Genomic DNA, 21,325 nt, shown 5'->3' with positions numbered 1-21,325 from the left:
TATGAAACAGAAAAAAAAATAAAGTAAAACAACCCTCAATCCTTTTCAAACTGCATCCAGGAGAGCACAGAGAAATCCGTGCAGGGCGGATCAATCCTTCGTGCTGTTTTTTCCCAGTCAGCATTAAGCAGCAGCTTGAAATGCAGGCTTAGTTTGTGTGGTATGTGGGCATAAATGTGAAATAAAGGTGTTTCTGAAGCAGACCACTCAAGCCCTCATGTGGAAAGGACTTTCTAGATCATAACGAGAGAGTCTTCATCTTCATTAAGTAAAACATTAAAGGAAATGTTTTAACTTAAAGCACTATACATTAATGCTTGGCAGTGTAAGGGGTTTAATTGCCTGTTGCTTTCCCACCATAAATTATGGCCTGCAGCTAATGGGAAACCTTCCCCCAGCTCTGTTGGTGCACCTCGCTCCCATTTCATGCCTTCACTCTGGATGGAAGCAGAAGGGCACCATGGAGTTGTCCAGAGTTCACAGAAATGGGAAAGTTTGGAGAAGGCAACAAGAATTTAAGCATCTCAGAGTAGCTCATTACACAGGCAGTGCTCTGCATGTTTGTAGTTGTGTCCATGTGAATGGAATAACTGGCTGGTATGGGTTAAAGATGCCCCATAGTGACCCAGCATTACACATTCAGACAGCAGGTAGCCATTGCCACTCTTTGTTTGCCACTGAACAATGCCCACATCAAATATACGTGGCTGTATCTATCTATCTATGTAGATATATATGTCATTTCTCCTTATTATTGCTTGCACTAAGTGACCCCAAACTGCCTGTGCAACTCTGTCTAGCGTCTCCTGTGAGGTCAAGAAAAGCAGCACCAGTATGAAGGAGGTCCTGAGTGCCCCTGCAGGGCTGATCCATCCCCATTGGGACCACTTGTCAGAGTACCAGTGCTCACACCCGGGGTCACCAAGGCCCTTCCTCTGCTCCTGGTAGCAGCCAGCATGAGGGCCCAGAGCCATCACTGCCCCAAGGACGTGCTCAGCCTGGACACTGAGCTCCCTCTTGGCTGTGACATCTGGTATCCCAAACAGAAAGAGGTCAGAAGATTCATAGAGTTCTATAACCATGGGCTTGTAGGATGGCTTGGGTTGGAAGGGACCTCAAAGATCATCCTGTTCCAACCCCCTGCTGTGGGCACAGGTGCCGACCACTAAATCAGGCACCAGCTCAGGCTGCCCCATCCAGCCTGGCCTTTGGCACCTCCAGAGATGGGGCAACCCCAACTTCTCTGGGCTTCCACTCACACTGTCTAATTAATTGGTACCCTTGCAGATGTCTTCTAGGGCCAGAAGGGAGACACACATCACCCAGCCTGACCTCCTACCTGCTGCATGCCATGAACATCACCTGGTAACCCCTCTGTGGAGTCCCACAACACGTGTTGGCCAGCAGTCCTCTTTCCACAAAGAAAGAACCTATCAGCAATTGGAGATTTTACCATTGCCCTTGGCAATGTGTGCTGATGCTAAAGCCCTGCCAACATTTGTACCTCATTTCTAAGTTCTTTCGCTACCACCTCCAGTTGCTGGCTGTGCTAATGCCTTTCTCCACTGGATTAAGGATCCCTCCCATTCCCTGCTTCTTCTCCCCATGACAGTGCTTAGCCACTGTAATCAAATCCCCATCTTCTTTATAACAAACTAAACAGATTGAGAGTCTCAAAGGGAAGGCATTTCCTCTGACCTTACAGTCACATCTGTGTCTCCCTTCTACGTCCCCTTGTGCTTTCTAATTCCTTTTAAATATCGCTGCTGAGAAGAGCATCACATGCCCCCACAACACAAACCTGACATCCAAGGAACGTGTTTTCCTTCCCACCCCTCAAATTCCAGCCCTGACTCCTAGCAAATTCCACCAGCCAGCTTCATTGCTCTATAAAATCAGACGTGAAATCCTTTCATGGGCCATAGGAAAGAGAAAATCTCAAAGAAGAGCACTAACGTGACCCAGACGAAGCTGCAAAAACCCAGCGGGAAGAAAAAGTGCTGATGGCCCAGGCATACTTCTGCTGCAAAACCTAACAAAATATTGATTCAGCTTCCAAAAAGGAGGCTAAGATCCATGGGCTCTGCAGATCTCCAAACCTGCACGTCTCCCAGCTGCCACCCACACGACCCTTTGCTTCCATTGTGCTGCAAGGAGTCATTTTCAGACTTATGGAGAGCTGCATCTGAAGTAAAAACAAAGTAAAGGCATCTTAAAACAACCCTCTGAAGTCACCAGGTGAATGAGCTGAGATTTCCCTGATATTTAGGAGGCCGCTAGGTTGCTGTTGGCTCTTCTACACATAAGCATTTTTCTGTGCTCTGCACCTAACTACAGCACTTTTCCTACCAAAAATCTCTTCTATTCTCCTTTTCGCCCAATTTAACATCTCTAAAATAAACTCTGGACTAATGTGTATTTCAGGCTTTCATAATTATCCTGCTTTCAGCATAGAGACACTATACGCCATTTCTCCTTCGGTATTGCCTTGCCACAGCCCTGTACTCGGGGCCACAGTTTTGATATGGACTCTCATGTGATTTGGTCAGTAGTTACATAGGCTTGATGACTCATTAATATTAGTAATAAATAAAGCCAAGTAAAGGTCCCCCATTGGCATTGCCAGGGGAACTGTGGCTCCTCTGCTGTCCTTCACAGCATGCAGCGCCAGCAAGGTGAAGAAGGATTATTTACAGGAGAAAAAAATTGGTTGGCTGGAGACCAGTTTAATATGAGCCAATTTTAAAATCTTACAGAACAAGAGGCAAAAAGGCCTGAAGTAAAAACAGGCAGAGAGCAGCTCTCTCTGTAGTGCCACCGGTCTTAATGCTGGTTATACAACGTGTGGGCTAGTCTGCAAAATTACAATTACAAAGTGTAACTATGGATTAATTGCTAGAGGGAATCCATAAACTCTGACTTTGGAAGACATCTGCCTGGATCCTGGCTCCGGGGGCTCCGATAGTTTTCTAACTCTGCTTAGTTGTTTCTCTGGTCTCCATCAAACCCATGCTTGGATGAAGTTCCTACTGCCATGGCAGTAGAGGAAGAACTTTCCATCCAGCCTTTAACTACTTACAGTTCTTAAAGCTGTCTCTGCCTCAGTCACTGGAATCTGATTTTAAATCAGATTTTTTTTCAGGCAGTTGAATGGGCTGCCCAGGGAGGTGGTGGAGTCACTGACCCTGGAGGTGTTCAGGAACGTCTGGATTTTGTGCTGAGGGTTGTGGTTTAGTGAGAACTATTGCTGGTAGGTGGATGGTTGGACTGGATGATCTTGTAGGTCTTTTCCAACCTTGTGTTTCTATGATTCTGTGAAATCTGCAGCCTCTGCTTGCATCCTATGGCAGTTTTTACAGGTCAGCATACCAACCCCAGATTAGGACTTGTGGTGCTTTCGCAGCTAATCCAATGAGCAATGCTCAGAGAATATTCGAGATGTGGAAATTACAAGAAAACAAATAACATGAGGAAGGACCTGCAAAACGTTTAGTCAACATTTATGCAGAATATCATAGAATCATGAGAGTTGTTTGAGTTGGAAGGGACCCTGAACAGTCATCTGGCCCAAACGACTCCACAATGAACAGGGACACCCACAGTGTCACAGACAGACAGTCCACCCATCAGATCCATACCTTTTCAGTTTGGAGAGAAGGATGTCACGCGAACCACATCAAAGCCTTCCCTGAAGTCCAGACAGATGACATCAGTGGCTCTTCCCTTGCCCACTGATGCAGTTACACCATCATAAAAAGCAACAAGGTTGGTCAGGCAACACCTGCCCTTGGAGTACGCCAGGGTTGTTACGTAATTAGCAGCAGACAGTAATAAATACTATGGTGAAACCGTGCTGATTTCCCCACTCTGCTGAGGACAATGTGCTGATATAGCCAAGCCTTCAATCAATACTAATGCAATCATGGAGTGCTGCTGCAGCACAGGGCAGCAGAGGTGACACCATTCTTAGACAAGTGCAACGCCTCTGCAAAAAGTAGGCCCCAATTACACTATCCCTAATTAGCTTTCCAGTGCTAATTTGATTTTATTTTTTTCATTTCCTGTTGTATCAAACCACTGCTATGTTCCACTCTGAAAATACTCCAGGGATTAGCAGAATGGTCGCAGTGCAAACTGAGCCCCAAACCTGTGACAGGTGACAGACTCATTTTCATGGGGAAAAACCCAGCAGTGGTTTGGAGCTCCTGGGAAACTCTGATGTCAAAGCAAGGGCAACTGCACCCACACATGGAACGCCAGGGTGGCTCTAGGAGCTGTTTGTAGGAGGCTCCTATGTTCACACTGCTGTTTTTTTAGTTTGTACATGAGAGAAGGATTTTTAATGCACAGGGCTCCTGGTGTGCTGAATTCAGTACCACCTGCACAGACATATTCCCTCTTCATTGACATGATTATGCTACCTACCCAGTGGGCATTACTACTTATTACTTCCCAGGAGGAATAAGAGGCTGATGATTGCAGAGTGCTGATGCCCAGCAGTTCACTGAATCATAAAGGTTGGATCACCAAGTTCAGTGGGTGACACAACACCACCATACCCACTGTCCCTATGTGGGACAACAGGGCCAGTTGCTTGAATGGGGAAAAAGTTACCAATGGAAGACAGGCAGGAGAGCAAGGAAACATTTGGACCTCGATTTCCCCAACCTAAGTCTGGGAGATGCTATATAGGTCTAAATCCAAAGGAAGCCTGGAGCCCGAGGCAGCCTCCTCCCAGCCCCCATTCCAAAGCACAGCTTGAAACTAAGTCACAACGACTGTTTGCAGCATTAAAGCTCTGTGGCAAGAAACGATAGCTGCTTCCCACAAATCTGGGCAAGATAAACATCTTTGTTACAAAGCATGAGCCTCTCCAGTTTTATTGACCGAGATAGAAAGCGTCAGATAATGGGAACTGCTGAACCCAGCCTCTGATTAGCAATTAAACACTCAGAGAGGGGCAAGCCTCTGGGCAACAATGCCCTCCCCATTGATTCATATAAAACCTTCTCACATAAATTAGCTATCCCCATGATTTTAATGCTTCACTATGCCCTTGACAAAGGAGTCCTTACAGGGCTGCGCTCAGCAATCGGCTCCAGCCTGGCCCTTTGGAAACCTGGCTGGGATCCAGGGCCGTGGATGCTGCTGTCCCACTGGAAGTGGGATGCAGGAGCAGAAGGGGCTCCTCGCCCCGCCGGCCTCCTGGTGGCTGTGGGATGGGTTGCTGTGCCTGGATGTAATGTAATGCACGAAGCACAAAGCGGGGAGCCGTCCCATCAGATTGATTTGCACACACAAACAGCAAACACACCCTGGTTTGCAAGAGCAAGGAGCGTGCACAGCCCGTGCATGGCCGCCCTGCAGTTCCCACTGCTTTTGTGCACCTCGGGCCGGGTTCCAGCCTGGCTCGGCCAGCACCGACCTCAGTGATCTATTTTGAGATTTGCACGGGCTGATGGAAGCGAGATGTGAGCGGGGCATTTTCTACGTGAAAGGTATTATATAAAAGCAAACTGCTATTCACGTCAGCAGCCCATCTCCCTAATTAAAAGCTGAAAGGATCCGAGCTCGGCCTGAGGAACGATCAATCCTGCCAGACACAATGTACCCGGGAGACGTTTGCAGAACACAACTGACGCTGCTGAGGGCTTTGTTTCCCTGAACCTACTTCCAACCAGTGTAAAAGCTGCGACTGGAAAGTCCTGGTCCTTGGAGGGAGCGCTGGTTTTTATCAGATGGTAATGATGAGTACATCATGAAATCATTTAATAGTTCTCATTAAATGCATTGCTGGAGAGCAGGCTTGATTTACGGACGGTATGCCAGGGGTATAAATAAGCTGCGCTCCGCTTGTAACACAGCTGGTCAAGAAAATTAATGTTTTGTTTTCCATAACCTTTGTGCTCTCCCTTCCTCTGCTACTATGGCAAAGCTCGAGGCGTGTAACTCGATCGTTCCCTGAAAGACAACACAGGTCCCCAGGCCTCAGCCCAGCAGTGGAAAGGCTCCCACATGGAGCTGCATTCCAGCCCCAAACACGTGGACGCTTCCTCACTGCAAAACAAAACCCCAAACTACTTCCAGGCAGTCTTGCTTCTTTTGCACTTGTGCTGGGAATGCTCCCAGCAAGCCCAGCTCAGATACTGATAACACCCAGCATTGCTGCGCTGAATGCATTTCCACCTTTAAAAATACAGTCTCTCTTTTTCTTTTTTCCTCTTTCTTTTTATTTCTTTCTTTTTGCCCAGGGAATGGGACAAAAACCACTCCAACCAGATGACCATCCATCTTCAGATCAGATGAGAGGAAACATGAGGCAGTTGCGGTGCAGGACGGTGGCCAGAGACACTTTTAATGCTTACACTAACTGTGGCACCTAATCCTAAGCAAACACTTCATCAGTTGCATAATGTTTTTTCAAAAGCCCTTTTACTCCCAGCACAAGGCACCCACTGTGCGTGCGACACGGGGCAGGAGAGCTGAGCTCTCGAGGCAGACAGACACGGCTGAGGCTTAGCAGAGAGTCGATTTCAGCAAGGACAGAGGGAAGGGCTTTGCAATCATATGGTTCACATCTGGAATTTACAGGCCTGATAATTTTATAACCCTCTCCTTACGGTTTTCCAGCAGAGCAATATCCCCCCTCGCTTCCCAGCCTAAGCCTTGTTTCATTGCACTCTGCAGCAGTTGCATTGCATCTCTCCAGCTCAGAACTCCATGGAGGGGCTGCAGAGGACACATCCATGCTGACCTTGGTGGCACAAACCAGGACTTTTCACACCAAATGTTGCTCTGCCAGCAACTGGGGAAGGCCAGCAGGACAGCTTGCTGCTTGCTCACAGCAAATGGGGCCAGATGACCTTTAAAGGTCCCTTCCAACTCAAACGTTTGCATGATGTATGTGGTTTGTATTGGATTGTATGATAAGTCCTTTTAAATCTCACCCAGAGTCCTTTCTGGTTGCTTTTGTGGCACATATGAGCCGTTCTTCATAAAAGCCACTTTCTAAAGACAATTTTAGTACTTCTTTTCTGGTTGAAACCAAGAAACCTCTTACTCAACCAACCATTTCCCAGAAGCACTGAATAACTTAGGCAGTAATGTCACCACATGAAGACATTCAGAAACAAGGAGTCAAAACACAGAGGTGGCAGGGAACACAACAACATGAAAACCACCTCTAACCATGACAGGAAACATGGGAAAGATCAGTCTTTAAGACAGGGATCTGTGTGCTTGTGCACAATTATTAGCAAATAATCTGTTGCTATGATTGCTAAGATTTGTTAATGATGGCTTCAGCGTTGCCAGCCTCTCCCACCCAATGTGAAGATGCTTGGTGAAGGATGTCCTTCATGGTGACACAGAGGTCATTGCAGTGAGCATATTCCAGGCTCTACCTTTGTGCAGGGGCTCGCAATCTGCCTAGAAGCAATCCTAGCCATAGGGCTTAGTTTAGCCATGCATTTGAAATCTTAAACCCAAAGAAATGCAGGGTGTTTCCTCTGGAAGCCATACAGCTCTCTTGGAAATCACTGTCGAGTTTGAAATATTTGGAAGTAATCTCTAATGCCCCCAAAAATTGGAACTGAGGAAAAACCTCCCCAGGTTGGAGAGCAGTGTCAGCCATTGCAAAGCAATGAGACTGAAGGGGAAAACAGCTGCTGGAGGGTCAGCCCTGGCCCCTTTGGGGAGGGAGCAGCCACCTGGGGAACGCAGGGTGAGGACACAGCAACTTCAGCAATGGCTTTGCCCATCCTGTATGGGCCAGTTCTGGGCCCTGCTTTCTGTGGAGAACTTCCTTTGACTGCAGTAGGAACTGATCCCAGGAGGCCGACCGCAGCATTTGTTTCCCTGTGTGCAATGCCTTGTGCCTAAACAAAGGAGGGAGGAAAAGACCTCTTCGGCAATGGCCACAGAAATGATCTTGACCTTTTAACACCGAAGCCAAGAATAAAACTGATAAAACCCCTAGAGCTGATCTCTACCTCATTACTGTATTTATGCCAGATTAAGCTTGGAAACTTGGCTTGTTTGCTGGTATGCAAGGATGTCCCCTGCACAAAGCTTCCACTGAATGTATGCAAGGAGCCAATGGCAGGGCCTCTGCTGAGCTCCTCCTGGCACAGCAAGCCTTGTGCCTGCAGCTCTACACCCTACACACTAAGTGCTCCTGCTCTGATAGCAGCCACAGCAGTCCCAAGACTGATGCTGCAAGGAAAGCCCAAAGGCTTACCTTTAGCATCCACATTCAGTGATGTCTCTGTCACCTTGCACAAACCAGTTACTCTATATTGCAAGTGAAACTTGTATGAACAGAGCCAAACCTCCCAGCCTTCAGACACCTGAAGACCTGTGAATGAGAAGCAGTGCACTGAGGAATGCAAGCACTCAGTGTTACCTAATCACACCCCGGGTCCCTTTTTCCCACCTGCACACCATTTGCACGTTCTCTCAAGTCTCCAGAATGCCTTTTTAGGCATTCTGAAGCCTTGGGGTCACAATCACACGGAGCACTCTCCTTCCTCCAGGCTCCTGTGCAAACTGCAGGACCTCCAACTAACCGTGACCAAATGCTTGGAAATTCCAAGGGATGTGCTCTGGCTGACAGCAGATGCCCACCGTGTGCTCAAACAGGCCAGCCTCTGCTTGACCTAACGTGTGAGCCATGAGCATCCGCCCCAGAAGGAGTTAAAACAAAGAGTTCTGCTAATACTTAAGCGTTACAAATCTTCCCTGTTAAAATAAATTATTCAGGAGATGTCATCCTCCCATCAGCACCATCTGAGCTACGTCTTTAATAGTTCTGTGCGCTGAACACTTTCTGTCGTACTGTCAGTGATACCACGGCTGCAAGATGAAGAAGGGGGGAATGCGTGCATGCACGCTATCAAACATGAAAGACAAAGCTGCTTCCTCTTAATTGCTATGAAAATCACCCAGCCCAAGGCAGAGGGGAGATTCACACTGTCCACTGCATGTCAGAGGAGTAAAACAAGCAGAAATAACATGCAGACTTCAGGAACAGCAGTAACCTCTGCTTTCTCACCTGATGGATAATTCAGCCACCCCCTACACTGCATTTCCCTCTTTTGCCTCCAGATGTTAAAATAACCACCTATCTGCCCACATTATCACTTACTTGTCCATGTGATGTGCAAAATGCAGGAAGGAAATGTCACCAAACATTCAAAAGCAAATGTGAGCCTACCATAGGAGAACATAGGAGAACTCTTCTCCCAGGTGGTAGGACGAGAGGTAGTGGCCCTAAGTTGCATGTGGGGAGGTTCAGGTTGGGTATTAGGAACAATTTCTTCTCTGAAAAAGTGATGAGGTACTGGCACAGGCTGGGGGAGGTGGTGGGGTCACCATCCCTGGAGGTGTTCCAGAGCTGTGGGGATGTGGCACTGAGAGACGTGGGCAGTGGGCATGGTGGGGGTGGGCTGGGGATCGTAGAGATCTTCTCCAGCTCTCATGGTTCTATCATTACCACAACACTGCCTGATGTCAGTGCCTGCAATGCCCAGAATGCCCAGGCAGCTGCAGGTTATGGAAAGAGCAGACTCTTTCAGTTCAATCCTGGCACCACACTCAGAGGTAAAGAGCAGCAAGAGATATGAATGCTCTTGGCACTGCTTGTCAGCGCACCCTCCATTCACCAGGCACCTCAACAGGACCTGAAAGCATTCTGCTGAGTATAAAAATGCTGTGGTCAGTTACAAGTGCTCAATGACTGAATAGCCAGCAAAGAAAAGCTGTACATGTCCAGGCTGGAATGAAGAAAATTCAATTGCAAATATGCTAAAATATTCCTTGCAGAAGTCGTGTCCCCTGTGGAGTGACAGAACGAGCATTTGCCAACACTGTGCTTTCTGAGACCAAAGCATGCTGCCAAAAGAGAACAGGGTGAAGCAACCAAACAAGGAGAGCAGAAAGGACACCAAAGCCTGAATGTACAAACAGCCTAAAATCTCAGAGATGAGAACAGTCTCTGCTGTGTGAAAAAGAGAACAGCCATACTCCACAGTAAAGCCAGAGCTCCATCACTTTGCCAAGGCTTCTGATTTATGCCTGTGTCCCCAGCTGTTAAACAGGTTAACTCCCCTCACCTATGGCAGATAGGTTTCATATGTTGGTGCTCCGTGTCTCATCTGCTGCTAATGCACTCGTTTCCTAAATTTGGATGCAAGGAGGATGAGTTGGCCCTGTGCTCACACATAAGGGATGGTCAGCATCCTGGAGAGAAGCCATCCAACCGCAATCTATCATCCAGACCAGATGGCAGAGGATACAAGTGTAGGCTGAAAGTCAGCTATTGTGTGATGCACCTACAGGAGAACATTTGGAGAAATAAGGTTGACAAGGAAAACAGGAAGCCTGAGCTTGTTTGCCCAAGGACAGCGATTATAATAGTGCCTATCTTTATAACATACAATGGACATTCAAGCAAGGCTGTCACGTGCCACGAGGAGGAACATCTGGAGAAATATCTCTGTTTGGATACCTGGGAGGGTGAGGAATCCCCATCCCATCCAACGCGAGGTGAACGGTACAGGAGCAGAGCAGGGGTGGATGTGAGCACAGGGAGGGCCAGCTGCTATTTCTGGCTGCGGTGCTGCCGGAGGTACTGGGGAGGTCACTTCCTTCTGTGCCTCTTTCTTGCTCAGTGGAAAAATAGTTTGTCATCTGACATTGGAGAAATAAACACTGATCTTTTCCAGAAGTGCTGTGCAAGTGGATCAGCGTTGAGATCCACCGTGAAGAAGGAATTCTAGATGAGACTCACCATGGTTATGGTAACACCAACAACAGTTTTACATGAGGCTTTTCCGAGGATAAAACTAGATACTGTAGGATCATAAAATGCCCCAAGCTGGAAGGGACCCATGACGATCATTGAGCTGCCATAGAGCTGATACCTTCATGGAAAGCACATTTCTGACCATGCGTGCAAGAAAACTGGGCAGGAGCATGGCCTGGAGGCTGGGGGGGATCAGTGACATGGGGGATCACTGCTGCTGGGTGTTCTAGCATGGGAGCCATGGCCATGTGTCCACATGGAGAAGCATTGAAGATGGATGTCACCACTTGGTCATGTTGGGAGCTGTGTGCCAGTGGCAGCTCAGCTCAGGTGCTCAGGGTCACTTATCTCCAGTTTGGGCTTTGGGTAAAAGGTCAGGTGTACTGGGTCCTGAGTCCAGAGGCAAATTTCCTCCTGTCATCTGCACAATCCTAATACGATAGACACAAGGAGCAGCCACTGGTCCTGCTGTTATTAGTATCAGCGTCTTATAAATTCCCCTTGCCAGCTATTCTATGAGAAGGCCGAAATGTCACAGGATTAAACCTCACAGGAAGCCTAGTAATGTAAAAATAGCACTTTGCAGAAAAACAAATGTGAAATCTGATGCCACCCTGAAGCACAGTTTGGGGAAGAAATGCTTCTCACATCCCTCTGCCCAAAGATCTGGGAAGGGTGGCACAGCACTCGGTGCACACGGGGGGAGGTTCAGGTCGGGTGATGGGAGCAATTTGTTCTCAGAAAGAGCTGTGATGCACTGGCATTCCTGGAGGTGTTCCAGAGCCACAGAGATGTGGCACTGAGGGATGTGGGCAGTGGGCATAGTGAGGATGGGCTGGGGTTGGTGATTTTAGAGGTCTTTTTCCAAACTTAATGATTCTGGGATTGTAACTTGGTCATCAGAGGCAAAAATCAAGAAAGCCAACCATAGTGCAGCATCTAAGGCCCAAAAAACACAGCGACCTTATGAATATTTAAGACAAAGCGATTTGTTTTGCTTGGAAACACAGCCTGGCAGTGTCCACAGTGAGAATGCATGACCTCTAATGTGGAACATGTGTTTGGGGAGAATAACAAAGCACCTGAGCTGGAAAGTCGGGCGGGTTGATCCTCCTCCCCTCTCCTGGCACTTTCTGGTTTATGACACTTTGGGGGTCAGAGCACAATCAAACAGGTGGGCTGGGAAGCTGAGTGCATCCTCCTGCAACCCATCCCCAAAAATCCGACGGCAGAAGCAAAAAAAGACGGGTGGGAAAAGAGCCGGCAGCAGTGGAAGCAGCAGCAGAGTTCTTACACAGAGCAAACCTGGGAACGGGTCCAAGATTCACTTACTGCCAGACCAAAGCCACCTGCACGACCATTTCCTAACAGTGCAGCACAGCACGTGGCACGAGGCGTGAGGTGTGCAGATAGGCTGGGAATCCTGCTGTCAGTCAAGCTGGCCAGCACACAGGGACGGTTTAAGGCAACTGGAGCCCTCCGCTCGTTGACTGTGTGAATTAGAGGTGGATCGTTTGCTGTGAACATGCTGATCAATATCTCCCAGCTGCCAGTTTAATCAGGATTAAGCCAGCAGCTATTAATTTTGCTCTTTTCCGACAACATTTAGCCGCCGTGTGAAAGCGTTTCCTCTATCGCAAACAAATCGACCTTGATAGCATCTATCCAGACATTTTAAAGGGACTAGAAAAAAAAAAAGAAAACCCCAAATGCAAACGCTAACAATAGAGGCCAAGACTAATAATCTGGCTTTAATTAGAAGTCATGTTTTCCAGCGAGTTGGGAGGAGGAAGCGCTCCGGCTGCCAGCAGCTCAGCCCCACACCACAGGCGCCCGGCTCTCGCTCTGAGCACACACGTGTGCTTGCTGCAAGCACTGCACCTTGCAAAGCCACCTCTGAGCTCCTGGCGTGTGCAGCAATGCAGCCAGCAGCAGAGGTATCAGCATCCCAGGACAGGTTTGGTTCCTCGGGCACTTTCACAGTCCCTGAGCATCCATCCCTCTTGGCAAAGTGAAGGATATATTTTAACATTCCAGCTTGCCGTGGGTTTTGGCTTACCTGGAGGCTATGAAGATGTATACACACATAAACTGCTTTGCTTCTGACATGCATCCACATTCGGGAGCAGTGGCAGTCCTACCCCGTGCAGGTATGCATACCAATGCCCCGAAATAATGCAGCGGAACTCAGGGATGAAAGCACACAAAACATGCCTGCAGACCTATGAACAAAACAAACGATGACAGGGAGCAGAATAACAGCTCTGAGAGGCAGCTGTTTCGTCCCCTTTGTCCTCAAGAGTCTTAATCTCAATTATGGAGTGATTCATGGAGGAAGAGGGCACATCCTAGGACAGGGGGACCTGGCTCCCAGCTCCACGAAAGCCCTTTCTCTCAGCTATTCTGCCCATGGCACGGGCACCAGACGTTCTCTGAAGAAGGGATAACAGAGGGGCCGGGCTTTCCTTCCAAGCTTCCTCTGAAATCACACTTGGCAGAGAGGCCCCAGCCTGCTGAAAGAGCATGGGAATGTGCATGGCAAGAGTCGTGTCCAGGTTGGACCTCGTTGGGGTTTTCTAAGCCATCTGGGCTCCGATTTAGCTTTCCAGATAAGCTGCAAGTGAAAAGCCAGCTCCTAACTGAAGGGCTCAGTTTGGAGTTGTTGGCAGGGGAATGGCTGCAGGACGTGCTCACTGAGCTCTACCCTTGCCAGATGGGGTTAAGGGTAGCAGAGAAAGGCTTTTGCCACCACTGCTGTGTGAGAAGGACAGCTCTCTCACTCCTTTCCTATTCCCCAGATCCACAATTCCACTGCCTCTTCCAGCTGGAAAACTTCTGCTCCTATTTCCCATCTGCTGGAAAAGGAGTGAGAGACCCCGTGCAGGCAGAGCTCAAGCAGCTAATGCATTTCCCAGGGCCGGGTTACACAACCCTCCCCCTAGCAAGCACAGCAGGATGATGCTTGAAAGGAGGTTGCCCTCCATCAGTCCCCAAACACCCAATCCCAGCTGGAATACATTCCCCACCATCATGCCTTGCAAATATCATCTGCTGAGAATCCCTCATCGTTTACAGGGCTCCAAAGTTTGGACACCTCTCTTCCCCTTCTCCACGTGGACCTGGAGAGGCCCTTGGAGAAGGGATAAATGCTGACCACCGTTTGCCAGCTGGTGTGGATTCTGCCCTCTGGATGACGTCAGCTAAGGCAGCTGTTCTTCCCCAGGAAGACATGACTGTGGGGGGCATGTCTCTGCGAGAAGTCTTTCAAGAGGAAACAAACAGGGAAACCTCAAAAGTGTTTGAGCACAGAGTTCTGCTTCCTTCCACTCCAGTCTGTACAAACCATCTATTAATTGCAAAGCGACATCCGGCTCTGACTGATGGATTGGGTGACACTCAAGCCTCCACCCTCCCAGCTTAAGGCAGGAACTGCGTTGATATAAATTAAACTGAAGAGCCATTGTTCAAATCAGAGCAAATTAAGCTGTATTTGGGCCAGAAAGGGGCGATTTGAGGGAGGCTGACATGTAGCAGGGTTGGTTCAGATAGCACTGAAGGGCAAACAAACATGGAGAGAAAAGCCATCAGTGCCAGGTGGGACTGCAGCTCCCATTACTCTCCCAGGACTGGATGTAATCCAGGTGACAGCAGTTACCCAGCAGTGCCCCTGGGAATCAGCAGAGGAATGTTAAAATAATACTTGGCTTTCCTTCTTTAAAGATCTTACAGAGCTTTGCAAACATCAGGGAACAAAACCTCTTGGCGCTCCCGTGCTGCAATATGAACTGGGTGGGAGAAGCTCTCAGGCAGGTTAGAAGTCCCAACCACTCTTCCATTTGTTTTTCTGATGGGAAACTGAGGCCCCGAGGGAGGCAAGCCAATGTTTCATGATTTGAATGCCTGATGTTGGGCAACTCATCCGCGCAAAGAAGCCGTTCACAATGTTCAATATATACTTTTAAATCACATTAAGGCATCACAAGTTTGATCCCCTCCCAGACAGCTCGGTTGGCCGTGTTATGTTTCAACACTTGGATTTTCCCCACAAAAAAACAAGGCTGGTATATACTGCAGAAATGAGACCACGTGCCCACGAGCGCTCACACACGCATGGCTTTGAAAATGGCAACACCAAATAAGTACTTCCCACAAAAACAAAAATTCCCTTTGAATCATTAAAGCTGCTACACAAAATACATACTTACTACTGCATAATTAAAAAAGCCTCTGCAACTTTAATGCATGTTGCCCTTGATCATGGGGAAAGCAAGAAAGAACAAAATCATTAGAAGCTAAATTATTCCAGTAGCCTATTATCATAGTGTAATCTTATTAAAGAAAATTCATGCTGGTATAGCCTCTTATCTTCTCCACTTACAGAAGAGCCATGTGGTGTATTTCTGAGTGCACAGAGATAATAAAATTATGGTGAATTATGCAGTCTGCATAAGGAAGAAGCATAATTCTGTCCCTTCGAGGAGGGATGCTAATTTTTCTCAGGGAGGCCAAAGCAGCACTACCCAGTCACTAAGTATGAAGGGACTATTTGTTATTATCTGTGGAGAAGCAATTCTGGAAGAGATTTAGGGGCTTCCCCCTGTGAAAGGGATCATCTTGCTGTCACAGCTCAGCCAAAAGCCACAGCTGTTCTGTGACCCCTACCAGGCCACTCGGTGTGGGTGCCAGTGCCCACCCAGCAGAGCACAGGGGCTGCTGTGTCACCACACCGCAGCACTGCTGCTGTTCTCTCCCAGGTGAGCTCATGTCATGCAGCCTACCCCAAGTATGGCCACTAAAGCCCTTCTGTGTTGTGGTGCAGCACTGGGAGAGCTCTTTCTTTGTGAGCATCCCTGGAGCAGACAGATCCCGCTTGGCTGATGACACTAATTGAATTCAGAGTGCTAATTAGCAGGGAGGATGATGGCTGCTGCTCCAGCTGTCCCGTGGTTCACTGACTAGCTGAGGCTGTCCCATGAGCTTCTGCTGTGCTATGCCAGGATGCCACAGCAGAGCAGGATGTGAAATCATAGAACCACAGAATCCTTCAGATTGGAAAACACCTCTCAGATGCCCAGCCACCCCCACCATGCCCACTGCCCATGTCCCTCAGTGCCACATCCCTATGGGTCTGGAACACCACCAGGGACAGTGATCCCAACACTCCCTGGGCAGCTGTGCCACGGCCTCACTGCTCTTTCAGAGAATAAATTGTTCCTAATACCCAACCTGAACCTTCCCTCCTGAGGCCTTGACCTCTCATTCTATCACTGTGAAGCAAAAGCTCACCCGCACTCACTCAACCTCCCTTCAGGTAGTTGTAGGAAGCCATAAGGTCTTCCCCAAGCATCCTCCAGCTCCACTTTCCATTGAGAAACCACTGCACCCATCTGGTTGGAGTTTGCCATCGTGGTCTCGACGAGAGCAGGAGGATGCTCATCCAGCCCATCCAGCTCCGCCAGCTGCCCTGAGGGAGGATGGGCAATATCAGGAAGCTCTCTGTGGTTTGGTGCCTTTGGTGCAGCTGCTGTCTTTTCCAGCTAGCTCTTGTAAACAGAGTTTAACTGGTCACAAGCCAAGGACACACAGTACATTCCCTGCCAATGGATTCCACTACACCAGCAGTGGAAGGGAAGAAAGCCCCACTTCCCACATTACCTGCTGTGAAGGACAGATACGCAATTAAAAGTTTTCTGTAAATGTTAATTACAGTAGACTTACTTAGCTAATGACCAATTGATCTCCTGATTGTATTAGGTTTATACGTGTAATGAACTCAACTGAAGTATGGATTACAATCTTGTTCTAATTAAAACAAAAATGTGTAACATTCATCAGCCATCAAAAAGAGATTTAATGGTTGTTTGGGGTCCAATAGTTGAAAATATGTATGTGTTGTCTAAGCCCACAGCACTTAATTTGCTTCTTCATCCAAGTGGATTTGTGTTACCATGATGCATCCAGATAAGATTTCCTTGTGCACTCAAAACCAGGCAGAATATAGATCCACATTGTGATTTCCATGCTCCATCACTCGCTCCCCTGCTTTTGGATTCAAAGTGTGGAGAGGAAAAGTCATTGTTACCTTGCAACAAAGTGAGCAAACACCACACACTGCTACCAGCAGCCACGGGGAAAAGCTGCTGAGTGCTTGTGCTTCAGTGGGAGATAGGTAAAGCTGGTCAGGGAACAAGGCAGAGCTCCAGAGACCACAGGGCTGGAATGCTGCAGTCCTGCAGGTCCTGCGCCGGTGCTCGCATTGCTGAAAGGAGGAACTGACCTACTTTAATCAAAGGTTTTAAAGCCAAGTGAAGAGGGGATTGGAAACGGGACATTATCCCTGGAAAGATCTGGAGTTAATTTCTTCCACTCTTTTGGCAGCACCTGTTTCTGTGCTTCTCTAAGTCAAAGTACACTGTTTTTTCCCTTTCCCTGGATACTGCTCCAGGCAGGGAAATGCTATTTGTTATAGGTGATGTCTCCACTCAGTTCCTACTAGAAGTGACACGTTTACAAAGTCAAAAAGCCTGAGGCTTCTCCAGCTATCAAATGACTCTTTTAATGACTGTGATCCCTTTTCTCCCAGGGATGCTCAGAAGGGTACTTACAGGGGGAAATACAAACATCTCGAATGGGAATCCCAAAACCACAGGGCAGACTTGGACAGCTCAAGCACCTGGGCAGCCTGGCACAGACGGGCTGGTGCCCCATTTATTTAACTTGGTGTCAGGGTTTGCTATTAGAGAAACAGCCCAACTGGTTTCGTTGCTCCCCCAGCCCTCAAAAGAAGCCCCGTGAGGCACAGGGCTGGATGGAGCTCTCCAGGCTGCCTTTCCCATAGCTGCAAGGAGAATCTAGCAATATGCAGCTCCTGTCTGGTCTTCTGCAAAGCAGCTCTGAAGAGTGGTGGAGGTGCTCTGTAAGAGCAGCAGTTGCTCAAAGGCATGGTTGAGGAGGAGAATGTGTGAGTTCAGGAAGAGCTTGTGGTTATGATTCAGGGTGCTGTGAACTAGCATATGGGATGATACTTAGACCAGTTTGAACTGAAGGCTTCCTGTCATCAAAATACCTCATTTGGGTCCTGCTTGAAACAAGCCAAGCTCTCAACACGTGCACTTAGTGCCATGGCTGGCTCTTGGATACATCACCAGGATGGTGCTGTCAAAAATTTGCCCACCCAAGGCATCCCAGTCTGTGTCACTCAAAGCCACCTGCCTGTATTTTGTCCCTGCCTATTCCTCTAGATCCTGACACAGCAGCTTGTTAACATTTGTTCTTTGGAAAAAACACTGTCCAGCTCTCTCAACCCAAGCTACCACCTGGGAATGGAGTCGGGGGCCAGCAGAGCCTTTCTCAACCTGCCACCACCTTCCGGCTGCTGAGCCCTGCCACCAGCGTCGCTCCATCATCAGAGACTTCAGTTCCAGACTAATCTCACTCCTGTTTGCTTAACAGGCTGCTCTTGGCAAAACCAACCTCATTACAGAGCTTTCCTTGAGCACTGGCTGTGTTCACCAGGTTAGAAACTAGTACTTATCTGGTATATCGAGTCCTCCATTATGCATACATCAGTGTGCCCTATATTAATAGAAGGAGGAAAGCTTATGTTAGAATACAGAAGTTGATTTAAAAATCCTTCTTGCTTGACTTGCAAGTCCATAGCAGGACTGTGCAAGACAGACAGAGAGCCCACTGGGAGCTGAACCTGTCACCTCTGGGAGGTGTAACACCCAATGAGCAGGGCTGAGAGTAGGTAGCACCGAGGGGAATATGCAGGGAGTAAACCTAATTACGGTCCTATTAAGCTGGCAAGAGCTGGAGGGATAGAAAACAATGTAGGGTGAACACACGAGTGTAAGATAACATCGCTCACATTGGCAGCCCCAGAAAGGAGAGAGCCTGCAGCCAGAAGTGGCCATGTCCAAGCAACCCAACACTCTGAACACTCATTGTAAACAATGTGCAGACTAAGGAGATGAGCTGGTCAAATTCAAGGCCAGAGAACCATGTCTGAAATGACAGGACTTCAGGGCAACAATAACCAGAAATGGAAGTGTCCAAAAAACAAAACAAAATAAAAGCCAGTGGTTCCATCAGATGGGCACAGGTCTGCAATGTCCCCGTGCAGAGCTCTTTGATTTTGGAATGCAATTGTCCAGGGCAGAGTAATAGGCACCAGTGGGAAGTACTTGTCAACAGGGGATACATTTACTTATGGCTAGGGTGCATTTATGTGCACAGAAATATCACTGAATGACTCTGGTGAGAACTAGGAAGGTTCACAGTTGCACGACCTTAGGTGCACATCGCAGCAAAACAAGCTGAATAGGAATGATACGATTCACTGAGGAAACAGAGCTATAAGTCCCTCTAAAATCTGCAGATTTTGCTCCTGAGGTTTCTGTGCATTAAATCGCATTAGCAACAGGATTTACATGTTGAGAGGAGGTAAAGCAGGGTTAAGAAAAAGATAACACAGATGCTGCTTCCCCAGCCCCAGCTAATTTTCATGCAGTTCTGGTTTTAGATAAAGAGCCTTCCATCCGGGTTCGTATGAGAGCAGCAATGAGGGGTATTCATAAGGGCAGTAATGCGCTGCTCGGGCAGCTAAAGCCTCTGCTTCTGAGCAGGCATCCTCACTGAGCACAGCAGGGCGCCAGGACGTGTTGTTCAACAGCTCTGCTGCTGGACAATCTCCTCCCTGAGACCTTTCCCAGCTCAAGCTTTGGGGCAAGGATGGGAGAAAATGATCCAGTGAAGCCCCGATTCGCTAATTGCATTTTGTACTAATGGTGGATTACACAGAGAGCTAACCAGAAGTAAAGGAGTTTATTCTGTAGGATGGCTATCTCAAGGAGTTGGGCTGAACACTGAACCATGCATCTCGGCACATCTCTCCTTTCTCAGCAAGATCCTTGAGCTTGTCCTTCTGTTAGGGGATGAGATTTCAGCTTTGTTAAAGATGAGTGCATGCTTAATCATAGAATCATAGAATCACAGAACCATAGAATGGCTTGGGTTGGAAGGGACCTCAGGGATCATGAAGCTCCAACCCCCTGCTGCATGCGAGGCCACCAACCTCCATGTCTAATACCAGACCAGGTTGCCCAGGGCCCCATCCAACCTGGCCTTGAACACCTCCAGGGATGGACGGGGCATCCATCCTCTCAGCCTCTCTGGGCAGCCTGTTCTTAGGTGATTTACTGAAAACAGATGAGCTGAAAACTATCTTCAAGTGTTGAACAGAAGTCACCATGGGTGGCTGTTCTCACAGCCCCAGAAATGAGATGCTAAAAATGACAAAAAAGAAACAAAGCAAAGGAACTTCACTTTGGCTGAGATAACTCAACCCAGGCACATGCACGCACCAAATAAAGCAAGTACAGCTCTCTGAAAAGCTAAAACAAGCTCCTCTTTCCCAAGAGTGTCAAGTATGACCATCTGCAAAACAGCAATGTGAACGGATGTTTCTTTTACTATTTCATCATTTTAAAGTGGCTTTTTTTTTTCTTTTTTTTTCAATGAAACACGCAGGTGAATCTTGCTCAAAAGCCAGACCTACCTAATAGATGCAGTGAGCCCAATCAACCCATGGGACCACGGTTCAACCCTTTTGTGAGCCAAACAGAGGACTCGTGCTGCCCTCACACAAGCCCTTTTGGCCTTTCTGTTCATATATTTCTGAGCAATGTGGAAACCAGACAAGGATAACTCGAAAGGGAGCTGCTGTTGGATGGCTTCCCTGTGGCTTTCACAGAGATTGGGCTCCTTTTAGCTTTTCCCACCAGGCAGATGTTGCCCTGTGCCCAGACAAAGCTCCCACCCCAGTGATGGAGAGGCTCCCCTGCCTGGAGCCATCCCCAGGCTCTCTGAAAACCAGAATGCAGGATTTTGTTGCATGACTATAAATGGCGAATTGCAAAGGCCAAGAAAGATTATTTATTTATTCTTTCATTCCTTAGTGCATGCAAAGCCAAATTCTCCCTGTCTTATGGGACTGCATGTGAGAGCTGATGCACACGGACTGGCTGCTGGGGCAGGGTCCTCAGGTGCTGCAAAGTGGATGTTGGTTTCCTGTGCAAAGAAACCTTCCCAAAGCTGCACATGATGTGCAAATATCTTCGGGACAGAAGGTTCACCACGGCACAGCAGCACTCTGAAAACATGCTCATAGGATCACAGGATTATAGAATTGCTCAGGTTGGAAAAGACTTAAAGATCATCAAATCCAACCACAAGGAGGTCATCTGACCCCTGTGAACAAAAAACCCACTAATGCTGATACTTCAAGTACCTGGCAAATCTTATTCTATCATGCTATAAAATGTCATATGGGAATATCCTTTTTATCTCCCATTGAAGCTCTTTCCTCAGTTTCCCAGCTCTTATAACACTTGAATGGTCCTGGGCTCTCTGATCTGTTCTTGGGAACCATCATGTTGTGTTTTTTCCTCCAACTTACTTCATTTGGCCATCCCTGTTTCTTGCCATGCCTCTTCGCACTGCCTCCTCCTCGAGTTCTGC

General features: G+C 48.0%; 1 protein-coding gene across 5 annotated transcripts in view; it reads right to left on the bottom strand.

The window, feature by feature from the left end:
• Positions 1 to 21,325, bottom strand: part of LOC125693919 (phospholysine phosphohistidine inorganic pyrophosphate phosphatase) — a 68,470-nt gene that overhangs the window by 7,013 nt on the left and 40,132 nt on the right. The window contains exon 7 of one of the 5 annotated variants that reach the window (XM_048946395.1): positions 7 to 21,321. The exons of the other annotated variants lie outside the window; for them this stretch is intronic. Within the exon in view, the coding sequence (XP_048802352.1) occupies positions 21,129 to 21,321 (193 nt within the window). The 3' untranslated portion in view covers positions 7 to 21,128. Of the gene's footprint in view, positions 1 to 6; positions 21,322 to 21,325 lie in introns of those variants that run through there. 5 annotated transcript variants of the gene reach the window in all.

This window comes from Lagopus muta, chromosome 5, assembly GCF_023343835.1.
Source record: "Lagopus muta isolate bLagMut1 chromosome 5, bLagMut1 primary, whole genome shotgun sequence".
NCBI lineage: Eukaryota > Metazoa > Chordata > Aves > Galliformes > Phasianidae > Lagopus > Lagopus muta.
This window is presented reverse-complemented; position numbering and strand designations above follow the sequence as displayed.